The 20,624-nt window shown below is 38.0% G+C and overlaps 1 protein-coding gene and 1 long non-coding RNA gene across 3 annotated transcripts in view; one reads left to right on the top strand and one right to left on the bottom strand.

Annotated features, from left to right (window-relative positions):
* The window catches only part of LOC139760124 (uncharacterized), a 23,265-nt gene extending 17,739 nt beyond the window's left edge, over positions 1-5,526 (top strand). The window contains exons 4-5 of the long non-coding RNA XR_011715253.1: positions 808-885; positions 4,970-5,526. This is a non-coding gene — a long non-coding RNA (uncharacterized lncRNA). The remainder of the gene's footprint in view (positions 1-807; positions 886-4,969) is intronic.
* On the bottom strand, positions 5,467-20,624 carry LOC139760122 (sorbitol dehydrogenase-like). Of its 2 annotated transcripts, XM_071682990.1 has the most exons (8): positions 20,458-20,624; positions 17,847-17,880; positions 16,285-16,449; positions 15,975-16,134; positions 12,686-12,870; positions 10,739-10,914; positions 8,309-8,430; positions 5,467-5,863 (listed from the first exon to the last, which is right to left on the bottom strand). In XM_071682990.1, the coding sequence occupies exons 1-8, from the start codon at positions 20,509-20,511 to the stop codon at positions 5,710-5,712; spliced, it is 1,050 nt and encodes a 349-aa protein (XP_071539091.1). In that variant the 5' UTR covers positions 20,512-20,624; the 3' UTR covers positions 5,467-5,709. The 2 variants fall into 2 exon arrangements, with proteins under 2 accessions (XP_071539091.1, XP_071539093.1); XM_071682992.1 differs by lacking the exon at positions 17,847-17,880 and having other exon boundaries at positions 20,458-20,585.

Raw genomic sequence — 20,624 nt, 5'->3', positions numbered from 1 at the left:
TGGCTGTGGAGGCAGAGTAGATGCCAATTGCACAAGGCAGTCAAGTGTGCTCTTGTGTCGACCTTAAAGCTCCAGACCGATTGCGCCACCCCGAATTGGCGTTGGAGGATCATCCATTTGCAATGTTACCGCAGATCCTGTTCGTGTGAAAAGAAAAAAGGAATTTAGCAAGAGAAGATAGGTGTGAGGTGCGTGTTAGTCAAGCGTTGTGCATGAGAGGTGAGGTCAATAATTGTTGCAGGGAGTTTTACCCTTGCGATTACTCGACTCGTAAACTTGTTATATATGTGTACCGTGTCTTTATCACTGTGTATGTGCACGCACTCGCACTCACACACATACACACACACACATTTCTAAGACACGCTCAGCTACCCAGGTCAACCTCCGCCACGTGACCTCCTTAATCACTCTCCCTTACAACGGTTATGGCCAAACAAAGCAGACAGGATTGGTGTTGAACGGCGGAAATCAAGTGTGATGTTGGGATCAAAATAAATTTAAGTACTGGCACCTGATGAGGTGGATTGTCTCCACGAAACATACCGTGTCACATGTATAGAAGAATTACATGTTAAATGAATTTGTATGAACTACTGAAGTGCGATTTCACACACACACACATTATATATATATATATATATATATATATATATATATATATATATATATATATATATATATATATATATATATATATTATACAAGAGACAGACTAATAGTTCCATTGCAAGTACATCATTTACAATTTTTCAATTGTTAGACTCGTGGTTCCACTGTTGTTTAACACCTGTTCTTTTGTTACAGATGTATGACAGATGGGAACTGTTCATCATTACCGGTGAATCCAGCGGCTACGCACAGGAGGAGGAGGATGGGAGGCTCGTTAGTATATGACAATGATGCATAACAGACTTGTTGGGAAATGTAATTTGGTGTTTCCATGGTAGTTTGTAGTCTCCTCGTGCTGCATAGGTAACCAGACTCAAACATCATCATTTACTGATGTTATTCTGTTTTTAGTTCACCATTCCTTGGTGCCACATTAGTCCATTGCTAGTGAAGGTCCGATTTTTTCATTCGTGATTTGCATAATCATTTACCCTGAGTTAGGTATTGCCTTACTCAACCACAGTGCACCTAAAAAATTTATATATATATATATATATATATATATATATATATATATATATATATATATATATATATATATGATTTCATTTTCATACTATACTTTGTCGCTGTCTCCCGTGTTACCGAGGTAGCGCAAGGAAACAGACGAAAAAATGGCCCAACCCACCCACATACACGTCCACACACGCACATATACATACCTATACATTTCAACGTATACATATATATACATAAACAAACATATACATTTACACAAATGTACATAATTCATACTTACTGCCTTTATTCATTCATTGTTTTGTACGTGATCGCCGTTTCCCGCGTCAGCGAGGAAGCGTCAGGAAACAAAGAACGGCCCATCCACTCGTATACACGTACTCATAAATCCTCATACACGCACATATAAATACATATGCATATCAACATGTATACATATGCATACAGACTTATACATGTGCATATTCATGCTTACTTGCCTTCATCCATTCTCGGCGATACCCTGCCCCAAGGGAAATAGTATCGCTGCCCCCCCGCTTCAGCAAGGTAGCGCCAGGAAGACAAAAAAAAAAAAGGCCACATTCATTCACACACAGTCTCTAAGCTGTCATATGTAATGCACCGAAACCACAGCTCCCTAATCACGTCCAGGCCCCACATACCTTTTCATGGTTTACCCCAGACATTTCATATGCCTTGGTTCGGTCCAACGACAGCACATCGACTCCAGTATACATCTTTCCATTTCATTCTATTCCTTGCACCCTTCGCATCCTCCTATACGTTCAGGCCCCGATCACTCAAAATCTTTTTCTCTCCATCCTTCCACCTCCAATATTGTCTCCCGCTTCTCCTTATTTTTCTCCACCTCTGACACATATATCCTTTGTCAACCTTTCTACACTCATTATCTCCATATGTCCAAACCATTTCAACACGCCCTCTTCTGCTCTCTCAACCACTCTTTTTACCACACCGCTCTCACCTTTTCATTACTTAATCAAACCACATCACACCACACATTGTCCCTAAACATTTCATTTCCAACACATCCACCCTCCTCTGTACAACTCTATCTATAGCCCATGCCTCACAACCATATAATATTGTTGGAACTACTGTTCGTTCAAATGTACTCATTTCTGCTCTCTGAGATTACGTTTTCTCCTTCCACACATTCTTCATCGCTTACAGAACCTTCGCCCCCTCCCCAACCCTGTGACTCGCTTCCGCTTCCATGGTTCCATTCGCTGCCAAGTCCATTCCAAGATATCTAAAACATTTCACTTCCTCCAACCTTTCTCTATTCAATCTTGCATCCTAATTGTCTCTCAATCCTACTGAACATAATAACCTTTCTCTTATTTGCATTTACTCTCTCAACTTTCTCCTTTCACACACTATTCCAAACTGGCACCAAATTCTGCAGTTTCTCGCTTGAATTGGCCACCAGTACTGTATCATCAGTGAACAGCAACTGACTCTTCACAGGCCCTCTCATCCCCAAAAGACTGCATACTAGCCCCTCTTCCAAAACTCATGCATTTACCTTCCCAACCACCCAATCCACAAACAAATTAAACAACCATGGAGACATCACTCACACACATGCCTTACATCACTGATAAAAACTTTTCACTGCTTCTAACAGCCTACTTCCCACACCATATACTCTTAAGACCCTCCATAAAGCATCTCTATCAACCCTATCATATGCCTTCTCCAGATCCATAAATGCTACATGCAAATCCATCTGTTTTTCTATGCATTTCTCGTGCATTCTTCAAAGCAAACGCCTGATCCACACATGCTCTACCACTTCTAAAACCAAGCTGCTCTTCCCCAATCTGATGCTCTCTCCATACCTTCAGCCTCTCAATCAATACCCTCCCATATAATTTTCCAGGGATACTCAACAAACATATGCCTCTGTAGATTGAACACTTGCGTTTATTCCCTTTGCACAGGGGCACTATACATTTGTTCTGCCAATCCTCAGGCATTTCACCATGAGCCATACATTGAATATCCTTACCAACCAATCAACAACAGGCACCCCCTTTCTTAATAAATTCAACTCTAATACCAGTCAAACCTGCCGCCTTGCCAAATTTCATCTGCAAGGCTTTCACTACCTCTTCTCTCTTAACCAAACCATTCTCCCTGACCCTCTCACTTTGCACACCACCCAGACCAAAACACCCATCTGCCACTCTGTCATCAAACACACTTAACAAACTTTCAAAATACTCTCTCCCCTTCTCACTTCATCACTGTTATCACTTCCCCCTTGCCCCCTTCACCGAAGTTCCTATTTGTTCTCTTGTCTTTCGCATGTTATTTTCCCCCCCTTCCAAAACATCCTTTTATTCTCCCTAAAGTTTAATGATACTCTCTCCCCCTAACTTGAATTTGCCCTTTTTTTCAACCCTTGTACCTTCTTCCTGACACTTTCTTTTATACATCTCCCAGTAATTTGCACTCCTTCCTTGTAAGTATCGTCTAAACTTTTTTTTTTCCTTCACTAACAACTTTACTTCTTCATCCCACCACTTACTACCCTTTCTAATCTGCCCATCTTTCTCATGCCAGTGCATCTTTTGCACATGCCATCACTACTTCCCTAAATACATCCCATTCCTCGTCCACTCCCCTCACGTCATTTGCTCTTGCCTTTTGCCAATCTACACTCAATCTCTCCAGGTACTTCCTCACACAAGTCTCCTTTCCAAGCTCCCTCGCTCTAACCAATCGCTTCTCCCCAACTTTCATGTAATGATCTCATTGTCAAGGAATATACAAGAATGAGTCAGTTGATATACAAGGAAGAAACGTAGCCAAGACCCCATTGTTAAACAAGCATTATCGGATGGTGGTATTCGGGTCTGCCAACATGCATGTCATAATTTTTTTATTATAGGGACAAGGGGAACTGTTTTGGAAGAAATTTGGGTTACATTTGTGCCCTTGTGGCTTGGAAGATGTTGCATGATCTTGGGATGAGAAGTCATCTTACTGAAGTTTTGGAGTTTGTATTTTTTCAGTGTACTGAATGAAGGATGGCCAACCTGATTTCATAAACTGTATTTTAAGTTTTTTTGGTGGTTGTGTTGATTGGGTGTGGTACATTGACTGGGTAAGAAGTTAGAAGATTGCTACATGAACATTCTCCAGTTCTTCCTTTCCTATAGTGCTAAGAAGAAACAGATGTCTGGCAAGGCTAGCTTCTGGAGGTGGTGGTTTGGGAGTCTAGTTGCTTAGTTTGAGGTTTAGTGAATTTTTCCACCGTAGAAGAGAGAAGGATGATGGAAGAGATCTTTACAACTTTCAGGTTTTTGAATTTAGTGACATGTCGAGTCAAAAGTTTTCAGGTATTCACAAAGACCATTGAGAAGTTGGTAAGAAACAAGTTGAGAGAAGTGAAATCTATATAAATAGGGTGGTGAATAAATGAAACTAAGTGCATACAATATAAAGAGCTAAAGACATATGAAGCAGAGACTTTTCAGAGATGAGGTTTCACAAATGTAGAACCCTGTCATCATAAAATTGCTGCTATTTAGTGTGTGGAGGGGTGGTGATGGGAATTTACAAAGGCAGCAAGTATGGATATGTACATATGTATATGTATGTGTGTGGACGTTTATGTATATGCATGTGGGTGGGTTGGGCCATTCCTCGTCTGCTTCCTTGTGCTACCTCCCTAATGTGGGAAATGGCAGTTAAGTATAATTAATACAGTCATGTAATCACGTGCATGCACACCAAATTACCAAAGAATATCTATATTGTATCCCTTCCTATATGTTGTAATGTTGCTGCTCTTTCTATTCCACAGGTATCACTTTGGCCACTGTTCTCTGTTCCATGAGCTGTGTGCAAGTGTCCCCACCTCCAAGGTTTGGACTCGAGGCAGGCGTCTGACACTTGCTTGCCACAGTTTCTGTATGGAAAGGGATGGTTATAATGCCATCTTCTTCCCTTGAACAGGCACACTGTGGAATGCTCTTCATCTTTCCCTCTTCAGACAACCTTTCTTCTTCCATCAAGAGTCAAGCCTACAAACACCTGCAGAGCCCTGATTGTCTACTTCACTTCATGCAAGATAGTGTCTAAAAATACATATGACTGAATAAATCATAAAAATGACCATTATTCCAATACACCAGTTTAAAAAACATTAACTACAGTTATTTACTGTTCTTAAACACATGATGCAGACTAAGGTAGTAATAGGTACTTAAACAAACACGAGCTCTGGGGGTTTCATTGGTCACCAGCATCCTCTCAAGTACAAGATTTTGGATGTTCAAAGGCATTAAGCAGTCAACAATATAAAATCTTAAGAAATATACTTTATTTCTGCATAGTACTGTAATAAATTTCAACTCGTCAGTTATATTTTTCATTGACCAATTTCTATGAATTATTACAATACAGTTGCTAGTCCACAACATTAAGCCCTGCACAATCACAACTGGTTATGTAACTGCACTGGTCCCGTGAAGGACCAGCACTGCTTGAAGAATAATTCCAAAAAAATCAAATATTCATGTGACTTCCTGATTTATTCTTATTTCAATCACATGAAATCATGACTTTAACTGCACCTCCAGCACCTGTGCGGGCAATTTCAAATGCCTGATGAGCTTCCTCTAGTTTGAAACGATGGGTGATGAGAGGTTTGACATTAATCTTTCCTGTTGCAATCATATCCAAAGCTATTGGATAGCTGAAATAATCAAATCAAAATTAGTATTGCATCTAATATTTACAAGTCAAAATCTAGTGACCCTCACAAAATCTCCAGTTAACTAGGATTACTATCAAGATGTTTAACACTGTATAGTTAAGACCTCCCCAGCTGCTCTGCAAACATTCATCTAACTGAAAAGATTGTAATAGAGGTTTTGAAACCAAGATCATTAAAAGGTTAAAGTACGTCACAAGACATCTTCCTTATTCCCAATCATTTGATATTAATTGCTGTTATGAGATCATTAGCTTACTTGATATTTTTGAAACAAAACTAACATTACAACTTTTGGAGTACTGGAAATGCCTTCAATAAGGTTTTTAATTTCTATAGTACATTAAAGATAACCTTTTCTAAGATGAAGTTGAATTTATATATTTGACATTTTTTCAAGTGTTTACATTGCTGTTAATGGAGAAAAGGGGATCCATCAAAAACCACAGAGACAGATCAGCCTGAGAAAAAGCTAGACGAGAGAAAAAAAGGGAGGGGAGCCAAAAAATGGGTTACTTTGATACGAGACCCTAATGCCACCACCTCTTGAAAGCTTTGGATACATCAAGGACAAACCGATGGAATTCCCAAAAATCTTTTGGAGATGATGACCAGACATTAGCAAGTCAGGAAATTATATTTCCTGTGGATTTCACCTAGGGCAGCCATACTGGTGATCAGGGATATTAGAGAGATTCAAGATGTCTGAGGATAGAGTTGAGAAAGGATTCAAAATTCTGGAAATAAAAGTCAAAGCAACATGACAATAATTATAGAGGTTAAAACATCAACCTTCTCAGGAATGGGATGTATCAATAAATGCCTCCATGAAGAAGGCAGTTTTGTTTTTAAAAATGGAACACAAAAGCAAGCACATGTGCAAGTTGGAGGCACACACTCAGTACACAGGAATGGATACCATCAGGCCCATAAGCCATCCCTGTATCCTGAGAGACAAGCACTTTTCAGACAGTTCGAAAAGATATTACATGGGGTGGCACAGGATTAGTAAGGGGAGCATCAGAGGGTGAAGGAACGTTAGTCACCCAAGGTAGAGTAACAGAAGTGAGAACCAGAGTTGCTTTATCTACAGGAGAGATAGCTAAGGTATCATCAGAACAGAAAAGTCAAGGAAAGACAGAGCAACACAAGTTATCAGCAATGTCTTTAGCTACAGAACAAAAACACCCATCAGTGGATGAGATTATTACATTTCCTGTGAAACAAGTAATGATTTGCTTCATGGATAAGCCACATAGGAATGCACCAGACATGACTGTGCCAGATGTCTTGTGACCTCTCTCACACTGGCCACACTTACAGGCTGTAATATTATATGTACCTTAGTCTCTTTCAAAAACAAGAGCCATATCCTTATATACAATTACTTTTTACATGCTCTTCCTACAGTCCTCCTCTGGTTCATCTAACAGCACAGTATCACTTGGCAAAGATAAGATTGTTTTCATACTTTCAGTCTATCCATTCATTTCATTGCATTTTATTCTTTCAGCAAGTGCACTTTAATTCAGCCATACAAAGCCACCTATCTTTTTGTGGATGCAAGCACACTGCATATAACTATAGTAGGAACTGAGTGAACAGATACAGGAGTAGGGATGAACTATTCCTTAAAGGATATTTACTAAAAAGTGTCCTAAATGCAACTGTGACATCTGTATGAAAACAATTGCTATGATAAAATACTTACAGGATGCCTATCAAACTTATTACTATAAAGCAACACTTCTAGTCACAACTTATAGTGGCAATCAATTAAGGTTAAGTTTTTCATGTATCTACAATAAGCAAATTCTATCGTGTTGATTATGTAAGATTCTGATTGTTTAGCATGGTAAGTACATATCATTCATAATCATCCTTGACAACAAAAGTGCACACAACTATAGATGAAACAGGCAGTCTATCCTAGATTTACTGGTATGTGCATATAAGGTTAGGAGGAATATCTGGAAGTATAGAGAAATAAGTAATTGCCGTTGTTACGATGAAATAAATAGGCTTTTGTCCTTACTTCTCATTTTGGACGAACGATTCTAGACATGTTCGGTACACATTCAGCAAACAATTGTGCAAACATGACATGCCAGAAAAAACTCCTGTTAAAGCATCATTGAAAACAATAAAGTTATGTCTTACAACACATCCAAGGATTACTTCACCTCTCCAGGCAAGGGTCGCACATGTAATGCAAGTGGTCTCAGAATTATCTTGAACACATGCATACAGTTTTTCAACTTAGTTCAGTTGGCACTTCCAAAATGATACTGTTAGCCTTAGTGATCCTGACATTTGAACATCTTACCCTGAAATACACACTGAATTCTCCACCAATTTTATAAACAACTATGAAAATAATAACCTAAACTACATTACATTATGGATATAACAATTAAACAATCTTACCAGTTAGCATATCGAAAAATGCCTCGAATGTCAACTTCCCGAACAGCAGCATTAACTACAGGAATTTTAACCTCAGCAGGGCCTAGGCCAACCAACACCATCACACCACCAGATTTTGTGGCCTGTTGAAAAATGAATTGCATGAAGTAAGGTGGTAATGTCAGCTGAATGCACCTGATTTAAGTGAATGGGATAGCACTGACTGAGAGGATGGTGGCATGTAAAAAACATCCGATTCGGGAGGAACAGTGTGGTTTCAGGAAAGGTAAAGAATGTGTGGCCTAAGTGTTTTCCACTCACATTTTCAGAAAGAAATACTTGGAAGAGGAGAGTAGAATGTATAGCATTTATGGAAGTGTAAAAAGCATATATCAAGGTTAACAGACAGGCCTTGTGGAAAGTGCTTTTGCCAGGAGAGTCAGAAATACGAGTCAGTAGGAGGGGAGGTGGGTGAGTGGTCCTTGGTGAATGTGGGTCTACATCAATGATATGTGATGTCCCCGTGGTTGTTTAATCTGTTCATAGTTGGGGTGGTGAGACATATAAATGCAAGGGTCATATGGTGAGGGACAAGTCTGCACTGTGCATGCTGGCGATGGAGGGGAGAAGGCCACATATGAGCTACCTACATAAAATTTGCTATTTACAAATGAGATGGCTCTAGTGATAGACAACAGAGAGAAGCTCTAAATGGTTACATATTTTAAAATAAACTGTGAAAGGAGGAAGTGACAATAAATGTAATCAAAAGTAAAGTAATGAGGTGAAGCTGGAGTATGAGACAGGATGGTATAAGTCTGAATGAGGAGGTCATGGAGGAGCTGGAGTGTTTGATGTACTTGGGAGTGGATGTGTCAACAAATGGACACTCGGTGCTAATGTGATCCACAGGATGGAAGAGGGGGTAGCTAATGTCCTGAACTTGGAGTGGATGTGGCAACAAATGGAACCTTAGTGCTTAAGTGATCCATAGGGTGGAAGAGGGGGATGGCTAATGTCCTGAATGCCCTTGCATCAAATACAGCATATAACTGAGAAAAGATTCCTATAACACCAAGTTAAACAATGTAAAATGTCCCAGTAGACCTCCTCACACCATCCTCACATCACTCAGTCCACCATTTACATCTCTGTCAGATTGGAATGCTGTACTGACCTAGTGTCATCTACTTCCCATGGTATTAAACTTATATTCATTATACCTAATTGCTGTTTCCTGCATCAGCAAGGTAGTGCAAGGAAACAGATGAAGAATGGCCCAACCACTCATATACACATATGAATACATAAACGCCCATACACGAACATATACATACATATACCTCGCAAACGCGGGAGACAGCGACAAAGTATAATTAAAAAAAAAAATACATTTCATCATATACATGTACATATTCATACTTGCTGCCTTCATCCACGATACAAGTGATAAATGTGGGAAGTCAAGAGCAAAGAAAAGTATTCATGATGTATGAGCTTTACAGTAATTCTTAGATTTGCTTGTTTATTCTCTTCGGACAAATACACACTTTTTGTATTATCTGGATCTCCCAATTGCAAAATACATCATTTGTATGTATATCTACTTCCCTCTGTGGTATAAATGGTGCACAAGGGAAGTCTAGTGCAAAAAAGTTTTTAGTGGCATGTCAGCTTTACAGTAATTCTATGATAAACTTGTTTAATCTCTTTATGTCAGTTATTTACTTTTTCTTTTGTCTGAATACCTCAACTGCAATAAACATTTGTTAGTAAATAATCAACTGCAAAAAATATTACTCAAAACATGATTTACAAGCTGCTGTTTAGAAAATTGCATACCAAGTTCAATATTCTACTCATTTACTGTCCCTTTCTCCTCCTGGCATCACCTCTCTGAAGCCATCTATCACTCTCTATTTGATGCAATACTGTTATTTTTTTCTACATCTTATGAGTAGAATTTTGGCCACTATTCTAGTGAGCAGCCTGCATGCATAGCCTAACCATAAAGCTTAGACTCAGGGTATGCATCTGGCTGCTGCTCTCAACAGTTTCTGTGCTGAGACCTGCCATTTGAGAACTGACTGGAATAATACATCTCTCCCCTTGACAGAAACACTAAAGAATTCTGTCATTTCATCTTTTCCTCTTCCTATGATCTCTATCTTTAGGAGTCAGGTCTACAAATATCTACAAAGCCATGATTAATATCTACTTTTTTTCCTCTTCATTCCATTCACCAGAAACAACTTTTGATTGGGGCATGCTTTGTCTGTGCTATATCAGTCACCACTGTCAGAGAGAAAAAATAGGAAACGTATGACACAGAATGTGCAGGATAATCTATTTTGGTTCCCTGACAATAATGAATTCAGAAATAAAGTCATGAGAAATCATAAAAACAAAATGCCCTTTCTTCATTTTAATTATAAGTAAGAGCATACTCACCAAGATACCAAGACGAATGCTAGGCTCAGCACCACTACACTCAATTGTGATATCTGGCATCCCGCCCATTTCTTTCTTTATGTGCTTTGCCAAAGCTTCAGCTTCATCAGATTTAATAAGAACTGTGTAATCTGCTCCTATTTGTTTGGCAATTTGCAGGCGATTCTCTGCAATGTCTGGGGAGACAGAGAGGGTAAAACTGTTTATGCTTTATAAAAAATATCCATCTTTTTCAACATCTAAATTAATATGAAGCACAAAATTAATTGAAACATCTAACATGCCAACCAGCTCAGTGTCTTATGAAGAATAAACTTACAACCTACAAAATATCTGCATAGGAGTTCACATTTAAAGTCATCAATAATTTGCACCATGAAATGAAAATGCCTGATGAATGAATAGCACTTGACCCATTCATTTTTGCCATTGAAGTTGGATGCTCAATCTGTGGTGTCAATCTATCTTTATATCTTTTACAAACATACTTATCATAAATACCTCTCAGTTATCCCATCCTCACTCGTCTTTTCCATATGTCCAAACCATTTCAGTAAGCTCTTTTCAGCTCTCTCACACATACTTTTCTTACTACCACACCTTTCTATTACCCTATCATTTCTTATTCAATCAAAATTCTTCAAAACATTCAGTATCTTCATACATTTTTTTCCACTACATCCACTCTGTTCAATACAATTTTACCTAAGACCTATGCCTTAGATCTATACAACACTGTTAGGACTACTTTATCTTTAAACATATCCATCTGCTATAAAAGCCAGAAACTTCTCTTTCCACACATTCCTCAATGTACCTCAGAACTTCACCCTGCACCCATCATACAGTTTACTTCATGTCCCAAAGCTCCATTAGCTACCATGTCCACTGCAATGTATACAAAACACTTCCCTTCCTTCAATTTTTCTCATTTCAATCTCACACTCCAATTAAACTGATAAGTAAGAAACCCAATTTTATTCTATTGAACCCTAAGGTAAAACAAACTCCACCATACAGTGTTTCCAAGATATGCTCATTACACATCTCCAATATACGGCAGCTGTTAAGTGCATAATCTAATCTTACCCTCTGGGACTTCACAAGCAATAAGTGTATGAAGTGTGGCATACCTAAAATTTCATTCATCTTTCTCACAACCATCACTGTGCCTGTTTAATAGATCTATATAAAGTATGACAAAGAGTGATATTGAAGAGAGGAAAGATGGTGCCAGACTCATCAGCGCCTTGCTCTACTGTATCTTCCTCTCACTCCAATACACTAAAACAAAGGGAGGTATATGATGCTTTTATGTATCTTCATGCTGCTTACAAATAACTGCAGAAAATTGAAATAAAGCATAGTGTACAAAATTATACAGTAAAAAGAGAAGCAGGAAGGAAATTTACATAAAAGTATAATTAATCTTGCTTACCATCATCATTATTTATGTGAGAGAAATCAGTGGAACATACAAAAAAAGAAATATGAAACAAGCCACATTTCCACGTCCATCCTGCTTTTCACATGAAAAAAAAGACACCAAACTCATTGGCACCACTAACATTACTTAGATGCTTTTCCATATTCTATTTATCTTTTAATGTGTCTAAAAGTAAAACTGTATAACTCCACCAAATAGGAACTTATCTTATGAAGAGATCCGGTAATCTTAGTATAGGTAAATTTCCTAATCTAGCATCAGTCTGGTCCTGAGGTTGCCAGAATATAGCACCATCTATAACACTGTGGTGGAAGCATATGAGGGAAAAGCAAGCAAAAAAAACTGTGCAAGGGGTTTTATTACATAAATAGTTGTACTGAAAGGTGTCATGACTTTGATGTTTAGGGGTAATTCTCTGTAGGGCTAACTCAATTTATACAAAATGGCATAATTGTTGAAGTTTTCAAGACTTAAAATATTAATGCAAAGACAATTCTTACCCGTTATGCAGACCTTTGAGGCCCCCATTGCTTTAGCTGTAAGCACATTAACAAGGCCAATAGGCCCTGCACCACATATCAAGACAGAGGAGCCAATGGTGACTCCAGCTCGTCGACATGCATGAACACCAACACTCAAAGGTTCCAAAATGGCCCCTTCCTCTAAGCTGACATGATCTGGCAGCCTGTAAAAAAAAAATTCATTTCATGATTACTTACAACTTTCCCAAAACACTTAAAGGCTTGCTTCTAGACTGAAATGACTGGCAGCCTATAAAAGAAAATTTGGTTATCAGCAAGATTGAAATACTAATAATTTTCCCTAATATGCATGGACTGAGTATGTGCAATTTTAGTTGTGCAAATTTCATTTTTTGATAACAGTTAAAGCTATGCTAAGGGGTTTCACTTACGTGGGATAAGTACCAGGACAAAGAAAGTATACTGTTCTGCTAAGCCTAAAATGATACATCTTGAGCCCTGGGTTTTTCCTTTGATTCCAGGCCCTTTAATTATTCCCATCCTTTAAGGATCCTTCTTCAATTCCCTAAAATTTCTTCCTGTCAAAATTTTCAAATCAACTGTCCTTTTTTCAGTGACTACTCTCTGAATTTCATCTAATATCTAGGAGTGGATTTAACAGCGGATGGAACCATGGAAGCAGAAGTAAGTAACAGGGTGGGGGACGGGGAAAAGGTTCTCGGAGCATTAAAGAATGTGTGGAAGGTGAAAATGTTATCTCAGAGAGCAAAAATGGGTATGTCTGAAGGAATAGTGGTTCCAAAAATGTTATATAGTTGTGAGGCATGGGCTATAGATAGGGTTGTATGGAAGAGGGTGGATATGTTAGAAATGAAATGTTTGAGCGCAATATGTGGTGAGGTGGTCTGATCAAGTAAGTAGTGAAAGGGTAAGAGAGATGTGTGGTAATAAGTGTGGTTGCAAGAGCAGAAGAGAATGTGTTGAAATGGTTTGGTCCCATGGAGAGAATGTGTGAGGAAAGATTGAGAAAGAAGATATATGTGTCAGAGGTGGAGGGAATGAGAAGTGGGAGACCAAACTGGAGGTGGAAAGATGGAGTGAAAAAGATTTTGAGCAATTGGGGCCTGAGCATACAGGAGGGTGAAAGGCGTGCAAGGAATAGAGTGAATTGGAATGATGTGGTATACGGAGGTCGATGCACTGCCAATGGATTGAACCAGAGCATGTGAAGCATCTGGGATAAACCATGGAAAGTTCTGTGGGGCCTGGATGTGGAAAGAGAGCTGTGGTTTTGGTGCATTACACATGACAGCTAGAGACTGATTGTGAATGAAGGTGGCCTTCGTTGTCTTCTCCTAGCACTAACTCGCATGCGCAAGTGGGAGGGAGTGTTGATTTTCACGTGTGGTGGGGTGGCAATGGGAATGGATGAAGGCAGCAAGTATGAATGTGTATATATGTTTATGTCTGTGTATGTATATGTATGTATATGTTAAAATGTATAGGTATATATGTATATGTGCATGTGTGGGCATTTAGGTATATACATGTGCATGTGGGTGGGTTGGGCCATTCTTTTGTCTGTTTCCTTGCGCTACCTTGCTAACAAGGGAGACAGCGACTAAGTATAATAAATAAAATATAAATCTGCTATAAGGTCAAGGGTTGAACAAGAGAGTAAAACATCTGAGCTCAAAATTTGCTTCCTTGAATTAACATGATCATGACCACGGAAACAGTTAATATGGCAAAAACATATTCAATTATGAAAAGAAAAAAATGTGAAATATTCAAATTAATGAAATATGGCAACAAACAAAATATAAATTCCTTTAATAACTAGAGGCTACTCTCATTTTATACTAAGCAGTTTACAAAATCTGATCTATGAAAGTAAAATCTAGACATACAGATGCTCCCCTACTTAAGATTTTCTGACCTTACAATGGTGTGATATTCAACACTTTATCATGAAATACACTTTGTGCTAGATGATTTTGTCCAACTGTAGTGTAATGTAAGAGTTCTGAGAATGTTTAAGGTATGCTAAGCTAAGCTACGATGTTCGGTAGATTAGATGTACAGTATTAAATGTACATATTAAATGTATTTTCAACATACGATATTCAATTTACAATGGGTTTATCAGAACATAACCCCACTGTAAGTCGAGGAGCATCTGTACTTGAATCACCTCTTACTAATACCTGGTCTCTTGCATCAAAACTGTAGGCACACTAACTCAGCTGCTCCCACAACACTTCCCTCTCACCATCATTCTTCTCACAGTTTATGCACTAGGCTATTGCCACCTCCTGTATCAGCAAGGTTGCACTAGGAAACAGATGAAGAAAGGCCATACCCACTCACACTCATTATCTAGCTATTATGTGTAATGCACTGAAACCACAGCTCCTTATCCACATCCATGCCCCACAGACCTTTCCATGGTATGCATTGGACATTTCACATGCCCTGATTCAGTCCATTAATATATTTCACACTTATTCTCCATTTCCAGCATTAGCAGAGCAGCACCAAAAACCAATGAAGAAAAGGCCTCATCAATTCTCTAACTATAATGTGTAATACAAGAAAACCATAGTCCCCAAGCCACAACCAGGCCCCACAGACTTTTCCCTGTTTTCATTAAGTTGCTTCATATACCCTGGTTAAGTCCATTAACAGCACAATGCCCCCTATATCCAACACTGTTCCAATCAACTCTATCCCACATACGCCCTTTGCCATTCTGCATATTCAAAATTTGATCATTAATCATATGAACAAACTAAATGAAGGTAAACAGATACATCAGTACACACCTTAAAATAAAAAGCTTGAAAAGTATATAAAAATTAAAAACACTATTGCAAATAATACATAAATAGGAAAATCATAAAGCTAAAGTCAGACTTTGAGAAAAGTGGAAATAAATATCACAGCATGGATGCCCATGTTTTCACAATAGTGCTTACCTCAATGACTGCTGTGAAACAAGTCTCAAAGAAAATCTAACATGTTATTACACACCAAAATTCATATTAAGCTCAAGCTCAAAAAATAAATCATATTAGCTCCAACAATGTGCATTCACAGCAAACTACAATGTTACAACAATAATTCTGCCACAATAATGTCAAACTGAGAGCTTAACAGTTCTTTATATATCTCTATTCCATCATACCATTGTTTTTAGGTACACTCATTTTCAAATTTCTCCCTGATCTATTTCACTCCAAATCTTCCCCCAAGAAATATCTAAATGACAATAATTTAATTTTCATAAAAAGAATTGAAAAATTACTTGTAACAAAAATCTGCTGCATGCGTGTAATAGTGGCACAAGTTTCCATGGACAGGAGGTGTAGCACAGAAGGAAACATCAGGACACAAATTGTATCTGCCTCCTTTGCAGAATTCACACAAGCGACAAGGGACGCCTGGCTCAATGGCAACTCGATCACCTAAAGATAATTCAGAAAATCATAAGAAACAAAGTGCAACAACACATTTATAAATATGTAAAAAAGTCTATATGCTCTTATCTATTCTAAAATATGGTATTGAATACTACAGTGGGATGTCCAATTAGTTTTTGTCCTGAAAAATTATACCTGGCTTTAGAGTTGTGACATTCTTGCCACACTTGGCCACCACACCAGCAGCCTCATGACCAAGGACCATTGGTTCTTTAACAACAAAATCACCAATAAATCCCTTTGTCAAGTATGATACATCCGAGCCACAAATCCCAACTTGAGCCATTCTTATGAGTACACCTGAAATTAAAAAACAGTCATTAATCGTAACAGCCTAAAACTTCCCAAAATAATAAATGTACTACACATATCAAATGCAAATTATACTGGTTGGAAGGCATTACCATATTAAAGTTAGCACCAACTAAGATATGGCAATATCAGCCATGACCATTCCTAGTTTGCTTCTCTAAATGAATTAAACATTTTAAGCCATTCTTCCTTTTAATATTCATATCATTATGTAAGTTAATCTTTAATCCGCCCTCTTTGTCTTCTGATGACCCGTTTAGGACTGCTCCCATTGTCACATGACAAAGTTTTCACACCAACTTATAATCCTTGCTGATGTTTGCAGGTAATACGTGGGTAGAATCTTTTCTCCCCTATCCCTAGAGATAGAAATATGTAAAATGTGAGGTTTGTGAAATCATGCCTTAAAAATCATAAATTTTGTAATGTGATTAGATGTATGCAGAAAACCTATGAGAAAAACCATAATCATTACATACTTATATCAATAATGAGCATTCATGCTACCAGTAAAGGCCCTCCCCTATTCACTGAATTCCCTCCCACACCAACAGAATGTATAATTTGGGGGGTTTTAGTTTAACAAAATTATAATATACACATATACATATTAGTTCTCATTCAGTCCATTTGTCAATCCTACTAATATCACTCAAATAAATTAATTATAGTTTCTAACCCTTAGAGGACCAAGCCATGAAACATTTATGGGGTCCCTGGATCAAAGTTTACCGAAAATTTCAAAAAACAGTTTAATAATCAATTAACAGGAAATATAGAAAAAAAATTAAAATATATGGTAAACTAACCTTATGCTGCTAAATTTGGCTCACACACCAAGGTTACACCTTCCTTCATCATGGTTAAATATGGTTAAATAACAATTTGGACTCTCTGTTGGTGCTGATTGTAGTTGCTTGTGAAACAAGGCATATCTTCATACCTATAAAGTTCGCCTCCTAATTCAAATGGCAACCCATACATGTAAAAACAAAGATCCACATATGGTCAGACATATTACTCCATTATGTTGTTTGGGTAACTGACACACTGGGACTTTTTCTAGTGCTAGTCACAGTTGCTCCTGACATAGTACACCTCCACTTACCGATAAAGTTCACATCCCAGTGTAAATGAAAAGAGGTAAAAGCAACCCACACAAGTATGGATATAGTACCAACAAAGAAAATCATACAAGGTTAGGCAATGTCCTATAATGGTTAAGACCATTTCATTCTTGTACCCAAAACAACAAATGACTATCACTTATGTTAGTACCTAATCCCTTCACAGCAACTTTCCATTCATATTCACATATAAGTTATGCCTGATATCAGTCAGAAGAAATCAATGCTGAGTTTGTAATATAAAATTCAAAATCTTACCATCTGGACCTGGTTCTGGAACTGGATACTTCTCCTGGGGATATCAAAATAAAAAAGAAAGATATTACAGATGTTGCCTCAAACAAAATTACTATTAACAAGCACAAAATATTATTCAGTTATTCGAATTAATGAAACTTAAGAAATAAAAAAGATGTATCAGGTACTTTTTCTTCTAAAGGTGTAAAAAAGCATGCACTCCTTACTACGTTTCCAGTCCTTGTGTGAGAAAAACAGAACACGAAAAGTAAATTATCACATTGGTGTAACAGCCAAAGCCAATTTACTTGGTCTACAGTAAGTTACATGATCTTTCCTTTTGCTTTCATACATGTTCACTGTTTACCTTGTTAGCGAGGTAACCCCAATACCTGAAGAAATGGCCTCATTTGCTCACATCCACCCTCTAGCTGTCATGCATAATGCATCAAAGCCAAAACATTCCATCTACAATCAGGCCCCACAGACCTTTCTGTGGTTTCCTTTGACTGCCCAGGTTCAGCCTAATGAACCACACTGTCTCCTGAAAACTGCATCTCTTTAAATCACTATCCCTTCCATGCCTCACGCCCTCCTGCATGTTCAGATCCTAAACATTCAAAGCATGTTTCACTCCATCCCTCCACTCCTCCTTGATCTCCTTCTCCTTGTTCCTTCCACTTCTGACATGGGCATGTTTGATGGTAAAGCTTATTTGTCCCTTCCCTACTATATGGATGCAAGGCTTGGACCTTGAGACAAGTATGTAAAAAAGAGGGTGGTTACAGTGGATATGAAAAAATTGACGTCAAATATTGCAAGGAATGTTGATCGAATAAGAAATTTGAGGGTAAGAGAGAGGTGCTTTAGTACCAGGAGTATGTATGAGAGAGATGAACAGAAAGTGCTACAGTGGTTCGAACTTATTGAAAGAATGAGCGACAAAAGGATGACTTAAGAGGGTATACATGTCAGAAAGGAAGTGAAAAATGAAAAGGGGAGAAACCAAGGAAGAGGTGGGTGGATGGAGTGAAAGATTCTGTCAAGGGTCAGGGCCTGAACATGCAGGAGGGTGCAAACCATAAAAAAAAGACTGAATAAACTGGAGCAATGTAGTATAAAGGGGACAGCTTGAGGTCAATGGGTTGAACCAGGACATAAATGATGTGGGGCAACCTTGGAGTGGTCTATGTCAAATGACTTTAGTGCATTACATGACTGACATGGAATGGTTGCGAGAGAACGAGGCCATTTCTTCATTTGTTCCTTTTGCTTATCTCATTAACATATGATAAAGCAAACGTGTGAAAGAAAGGAAAAACACTTGAGAAAAAAAATCAGCAGGAACTAAGAAATCCTTATCTAACCTCCCGAGCAGTCAAGATCTATTCTTTTCACGTTATTTTGCTTTAAATATACCAATCTAACCAAAGAAAGGGTAATGTGCATATGGCATTAGATATCAGCAAATAATTGATACAGCAAACAGGCACATGTTCCCCAAAGCAGATGAATCTGTTGTTCACATATGTCTACTATCATTTAGGCTATTTGGTGAGGCCTTTACTTCTTATTGATTAATCAACCCCACTAACCTTACTAAATATCATTTATCAAACACAATGCTAACATTTATGCACAAAAAATGTGATTATATTTTCCAAATACTCTACTAACTAAGAGCAATGAAAAGCTAAAGTAGACTATTACCTTTGTCTTCTGCTAGGAATCTGAGGCTGTTTGCTGTGACGTCTACTTACTGACATCCAGCACCATTTTGGTGGTGCTCAAACATGGGTGAGACTGGAAATTAAATAAGGCTGAGGAAATTAAATAAGGATTTCAAAGACTCTAGTGATTTTATAGGTGCTACATTTTCCCTCATTTAGTACCATAGTTTTCATTAATATTAAATAAAATACTCAGTAACATACAACACGCTTTCTGTATGCAGCAAACATTACACTAAATGCAGAAAATGACATTAGATTCAAAGGTAATAGCGATGCAAAGCCAATTTTACATATAATCGGCTTTGATGAATTCTCAAAGTTTTTCACCTTTTCATTAATCAACTTCACATTTTCCCTGACCTTCACCGCCCTCCCAACTATTATTCATCACATTAGGAATAAAGAAAACTCAAATGATCTAACTCTAGTCCAAACAACAATTACGTTTAAGGAGTCCACTAATACGTGTTTCTTCTATACCCCTCAGTCATTTTTGTGGCGTCTAGGGAGTAAAATTTGGTAATCACTCTGGTGACTGCACAAGTAACTACACAAGAATCATATTTGTTAATGGTAATCACTTTGGGAGACAGGCGACCCTTAGTGATGTTCCCAAACCGATTACATAAGTTTATTTGAGTTAGCAGAGATAGGCGACCCTTTGTGATGTTCCCAAACCGATTACATAAGTTTATTAGAGTTAGTAAGAAAGCTACATCGCACAAGACCCATCTTTAAAACTATCTGGTCATGTTTGGTTCCTGGGAATGTAGTTGCCTTCCTTTCATATTCAAATGCAAAACTTTCAGCTTTCCATGTACTGAAAAAAAAAAAAATATAACAGGAACGCATTACTTACTGAACCAATAACAAGACAAGCAACCATTAAGTATACTCACAAGCCTTAAATCATTTTTGCCGTAGAGCACAGCCGAGATATTGTTACCAGACATTGTGCCTCCTGTACCCAAGCACTTAGATTCAAGAGAAGCACCGGCCTGACTGTCAGCTCAGACTCAGCGGGCGAACCCCAAGACAAGGTTTGTTGTTGTTATGGGTTAACCTC

The sequence above is a fragment of the Panulirus ornatus genome, chromosome 35, assembly GCF_036320965.1.
Source record: "Panulirus ornatus isolate Po-2019 chromosome 35, ASM3632096v1, whole genome shotgun sequence".
NCBI classification, from domain to species: domain Eukaryota; kingdom Metazoa; phylum Arthropoda; class Malacostraca; order Decapoda; family Palinuridae; genus Panulirus; species Panulirus ornatus.
This window is presented reverse-complemented; position numbering and strand designations above follow the sequence as displayed.

What these genes read in the sequence shown, in the direction of transcription:
- LOC139760122 (XM_071682990.1), bottom strand. Translation starts at nt 20,511, where the DNA reads ATGTCTGGTAACAATATCTCGGCTGTGCTCTACGGCAAAAATGATTTA. An exon ending in TCCAGAACCAGGTCCAGATG is followed by an intron (nt 16,450 to 17,846) that starts GTAAGATTTTGA and finishes TTTTAATTTCAG; the next exon opens with GTGTACTCATAAGAATGGCT. An exon ending in ATTTTTCGATATGCTAACTG is followed by an intron (nt 5,864 to 8,308) that starts GTAAGATTGTTT and finishes TGATTATTTCAG; the next exon opens with CTATCCAATAGCTTTGGATA.